The following is a 5,286-nucleotide window of genomic DNA, read 5'->3' as shown; positions in this document are numbered from 1 at the left end:
TAATTTCATGTGAATGGGGTGAATGAGATAAGTGTGTTTTAGTTTTTCTCTGTTCTCAATAGAAACATCCAGTCACGTTCATGTGCCTCACACACACGCACGCACGCACACTCGCACACTCACTCACTCACTCACTCACTCACTCACTCACTCACTCACAACACATGCCTACAATGCAATGGATTTACTAATACAGTTATAGAGTACTGTGCAGGGTAACTACTCCTAAAGTATCCTATCAGGTCCCTGGGATTTAGAAAAATGACATCTTCTCTGAACCTAACTGGCATTTGCAATGAGAACTGCTTAAAGCAAAAAATGACTCCTTTAGTAAACGAGTTAATACTTTAGGAGTGATCTACAGCATTAGCCTTAACTAGCCTTAATTTAGTTATTCATGTATAGATTATAGGGCTGTTGTAATTGTTACTGACAATAGCTGGTAAAGTTTTCCATTTGTTTCTCCCACACAGAGCTAAAAGAAAAATAAATGATTGTCATAGGAAACAACAGAAAGAGATCTCACTTAATTCCCATCCACAGGGAATTAATTCCCATTCCCATCCTGTAGCAAGTTGTAGCGTTACAGTTCGCCAAGGATGAGACTGAGGTTTGTCCCAGTACTGTGCACACTAGGCAAGGAAGCAAGTGTCCGCCTGCGCCTAGTCTATGCACACACAAAGGCAGCAGGCCCCTCCGGCCCCTGACCCCTGACAGGAAAGGGCACTAGTACACTGCTCGCGTTATTCTAACCCCTCAACCTACACATGTGGACCTGGTGCGACACTCCTCTTATCTTTATATAGCATACTCAGTCACCATACCCTGCCCTAGAAAACTACTCATGATGTTTTTATGTGCCGACAACAAACTGTGACTGGTCTTTACGGAATATATATATTCTATGGTAGGTAAGTTTCAGTTAAGACATCTATACATTTTCAAGTATTTTATCTGCTTTAGATCGAATCAGTTTTTATGTTAAACGTTGATAATACTAATAATAATACTTTGTAAATACTAATACTATTTGTTATTATAGTCATGGAAAAAAGAATTGGGGCTAGAAGTATTCTTTCAGCTCGTTACTCATATAAACACACATAATGACACGACACTGCATCTGTGCACAGGGGCAGTAATAAATACAGCATGTACAAAAAAGACACTCAGTGGTTTATTGATCACTTACAACGATTTACACCTTCAAATATTAATTCAACGCCACGATTCTGGACAGAAGTGCACAACTAAACACGTAGAAGAAACGCCTTCACATGCTGAACAAGCACGAGCACAAGAAAACGGACAACGTTACGGCAGCAGCGTCTCCCCTGCCACGGAGGCCTGCTTACTGGCACTGCGCTGCAGTCAGCACTGGCAGGCCTCACTGGCACAAAGACGTGTATTCTATATACCGGGGGGAGGAACCGGGCGAGCGCTTCCCCTCGATATATTCTACTCTAATATTATTATCCCATGGGCCATAGGTCAGGTACACTTCACATACATACGGATGCCAGAGAGCCGGTGTCCTCGCACTGTGGTGTGTGTTCTGTACAAAACAGAGAAATACTGAAACAAGCACAGGAGACTGAGCCCCCTGCTATATGAACCTGTAGATTCCTCTTCTTCTTCATGTCATGGAATGCTTCTCTGCAGAAATCCACAATTTGGGGGGAGAGGGGGGATTGCACATAAATTAACTGGAGTTTATTTCTCAGAGAGTACATTTCTAGATCAGTCTTCCATCTTGCAGTTCAGAGGGTCATTGTTTTAGCTCCAGAGCCCATACATGCTGGGGCCAGCCAGTCCGCCCTTTCGACTTCTTATCGTTGCTGCTAACCGTGCTTTTCAAGAGTTCATTCTGGCAGGAGGCGAGAGAACAGAGGGGAGAGCAGAGAGAGGACACATTTAGCAAGCAATACAATAATCAGCAAACAGCAGTTATCTGTAAAGTCTTATCTATTCCCTAACTGAGGCCTTATTATACTGATTGTCCCCTCACTCACTTTCATTATCACACAGAACAACACATCCATCCACCCAGTACTAAAAGTATATTATAGCATTATGTAGCTTGTATATAAATATATGAGTGCAATAACGGAATAAAATGCTGTATGGAATACAATAGTTAAATAAAATAAATATTGCAAAAAAAATAAATAAAATAAAACCACTGTCGAGAATGTAACTAAAAAAATCTATTTATGTAAAAAAATAAAATAGACAGCGTTTGTAAGGACGTGCCTTTTAGAAAATACATTACGAGAAAAGTTAGGATTGAAAACGAAGCCAACCTGTAAATATTTTTGTAAGACCAGATGGAAACAATTTTAATATTTTTTTTTTCTCCTTTTTAGCCCAGGCGAATATAGTTATTTGCAAAGCGCCCTCCTACGTGATGGATGACATTTGCAATCTACAGTAAACATGAGATCCAGCAGTAAATACATTCATGTGTGCATTCTGAGGATTACTGGAAACGGATATCATAATGTTCAGCTCCACGGAATATGTTGGCGGTTTATAAATGAATAATAATAATAATAATAATGATGTTCAATGGCCTTGCTTCAGTGGACCAGTATATATTTATATATTATCCATCTGTCTACTTAACTACCTATGTAATGTATTTAAACATCATTTTGATCTTTTTGACAGCTACAACAAATTTGATCTTGGTTTATCCAGGCTCTGTTGCCTCCAAATTATCTTCCTTACAGCGAAATATTAATATTGAATGAATATATATATATATATATATATATATATATATATATATATATATATATATATATATATATATATATATATATATATATACACACACTCACACACACACACACACACACACACAGATATGTAGGCATATGTACAATTGTGGTATTGATGTATGTAAAGATGAAGCCTAGCTAATATATACTATTTATATGCATTATTGTGTACATAAACATAAAGCTGATACTGTATATGTATATATGCTGTATATAAATGTAAACATAGAGCCTAGTTGGCACTATCGTGTACATACTTATAAAGCCTGCTGGTGTGTGTGTGTGTGTGTGTATATATATATATATATATATATATATATGTGTGTGTGTGTGTATATATATATGTGTGTGTGTGTGTGTGTGTGTGTGTGTGTGTGTGTGTGTGTGTGTGTGTGTGTGTGTGTGTGTGTGTGTGTGTGTGTGTGTGTGTGTGTGTAAACATAGAGCCTATTTGGCATTTTTGTGCACATACTTATAAAGCCTGCTGATGTATCTGTGTGTGGATAGATAGATAGATAGATATATAGATAGATAGATAGATAGATAGATAGATAGATAGATACATACATAGAGCCTAGTTGGCAGTAAAGGTGTCAGTGGATGTAGTGGTCACATGGCTAGCAGTGACAGTAATGACAATGCAGATGATGATGATGGTGACATGTACTGACCAGCTCTTTCTTCCTCTTCTCCTCCTTCACATCTGTCTTCTTGATCTCTGCTTTGAAGGCCTCTGTCTCGCCGTTCTGCTCGTCCTTGTCCAGCAGGTCCATGAGGTAGGCGATGTAGCTGGTAGCCAGGCGCAGGGTCTTGATCTTGGAGAGCTTGGTGTCGGCCGGCACGTTGGGGATGCACTCCCGCAGCTCGGCGAAGGCGCTGTTAATGCTCTGAGTCCTGCGCCTCTCCTTGCGGTTAGCAGTCCCCCTCCGCTTCACAGGCCTCTGCATCAAGCCTCCGGCACCGCTCCCCGGGACACCCCCGTAATGGGAGTGGTCCAGGCCGGCCGCGCCATTGGCGTACTCCGGGCTGTAGGAAGGTGCCATGCTGTAGTCGGGGGGAGACATTTCGGGGTGGCTGATGAGCCAGCCGTGGAAATAGGGGTTCTCCTCGTGGCATCGGGTGGCAGCGGCGGCTGCGGCAGCGGCAAAGGGGTAGCCATCATGATGCACCACGGGGTGGTGGGGGAAGCCTCCAACCAGACTCATGTCTCACCTAAGCCTTGTCCTAGGGGGGCTTCAGTCCTCCCACAGCAGCTCTGGTGTATAAATATATATGTAGAGAGGGGGGATAGCCTACCTCCTCCAGCTCTCCATAGGTAAATCCCCAGTCTCTTCTCTGCTGCCAGGTACAACGGGAACCACAACAGGCAGAATAAAGCAGCCTTGTGTTAGCATCAAGTATTGAGAGGCATTGGGTGGTTGATGGGTGCTGAGGAGCTCCAGTGGGATCCTGCCATAGAGTAATGCACTACTTCCAGCTTCTCTCCTCTCCCATAGTCCCCAGTCACATGTCCCCTGTGCAGCACACATACATGCACTCCATAGGCAGCAGGAGGGTCAGCAGCATGGATCCATCCTAGCTCCCGGGCTCCTGCCTGCACCCCATACTCCTGCACTGCCACTACTTCCCACCGCAAGCTCCATGCACAGCTACATCTTTAGGGAAGCTGGGGTTAATATATGTCGTCAGAGCCTCTTCCAGCCAATCGAGGTGCGCGAGGGGCGGGGTCGACCGCGTGCAGCAATAAACCCTTTTTTTGATGTTCTCTCTACTAATTGTGGGGCTTCTCGCCCAGGATTGGCTGTCTCTGCATAAGCATAATATCATTAAAACAAGAAAGAAGTCCTCTATCGGCAGAGGTTAATGCAAGTGTGCTGCAGATGCCTTACAGTAATACATGATATATATTTATTTATATGGATGTTTATTTATATACACTTTTTTACACAACAGTACCGTTTCAAATAAACTGGACAAATCCAACGCAGGTACAGTATCCCTTCGGGGGGACTTGGGTAGCTGGGCTGCAGCGTGATCAGTCATAGATGAATTACTGATGCGATGGATGATATATGGTTGAGGAAGTGTGTTATGATATGTATAAATTATCTGTATTATAGCAAGCATTGAGTTAGTCTTATATTATTATGGTCACATGCTCAGTACACACACATATATATATATATATATATATATATATATATATATATATATATATATATATATATATATATATATATATATATAAATATATATATATATATATATATATATATATATATATATATATATTTATTTGTGTGAATTTTGCTATATTATGTGTTTTTCATACTTAACCCCCCAGGATCCTGCATTGCAAAAGTCTGTTCCCTGAGAGTAAGTACCTGCACTGTTATATAATTACGGATTTATAATTAATGACTGTGCTATGGTTAATGTACATTGTTGATTATATGTGTCTAAATAATGTATGTCCTTCCAAGCAGGGGTTCAAATCCACAGG

The 5,286-nt window shown here is 41.3% G+C and overlaps 1 protein-coding gene across 1 annotated transcript; it reads right to left on the bottom strand.

The window, feature by feature from the left end:
* Positions 1-1,155: 1,155 nt before the first annotated feature.
* Positions 1,156-4,419, bottom strand: HAND2 (heart and neural crest derivatives expressed 2). Its single transcript, XM_068269173.1, has 2 exons — positions 3,455-4,419; positions 1,156-1,867 (listed from the first exon to the last, which is right to left on the bottom strand). The coding sequence occupies exons 1-2, from the start codon at positions 3,986-3,988 to the stop codon at positions 1,769-1,771; spliced, it is 633 nt and encodes a 210-aa protein (XP_068125274.1). The 5' UTR covers positions 3,989-4,419; the 3' UTR covers positions 1,156-1,768.
* Between the last annotated feature and the right edge of the window lie 867 nt (positions 4,420-5,286).

Source organism: Hyperolius riggenbachi, chromosome 1, assembly GCF_040937935.1.
Source record: "Hyperolius riggenbachi isolate aHypRig1 chromosome 1, aHypRig1.pri, whole genome shotgun sequence".
Classification (NCBI taxonomy): Eukaryota; Metazoa; Chordata; class Amphibia; order Anura; family Hyperoliidae; genus Hyperolius; species Hyperolius riggenbachi.
This window is presented reverse-complemented; position numbering and strand designations above follow the sequence as displayed.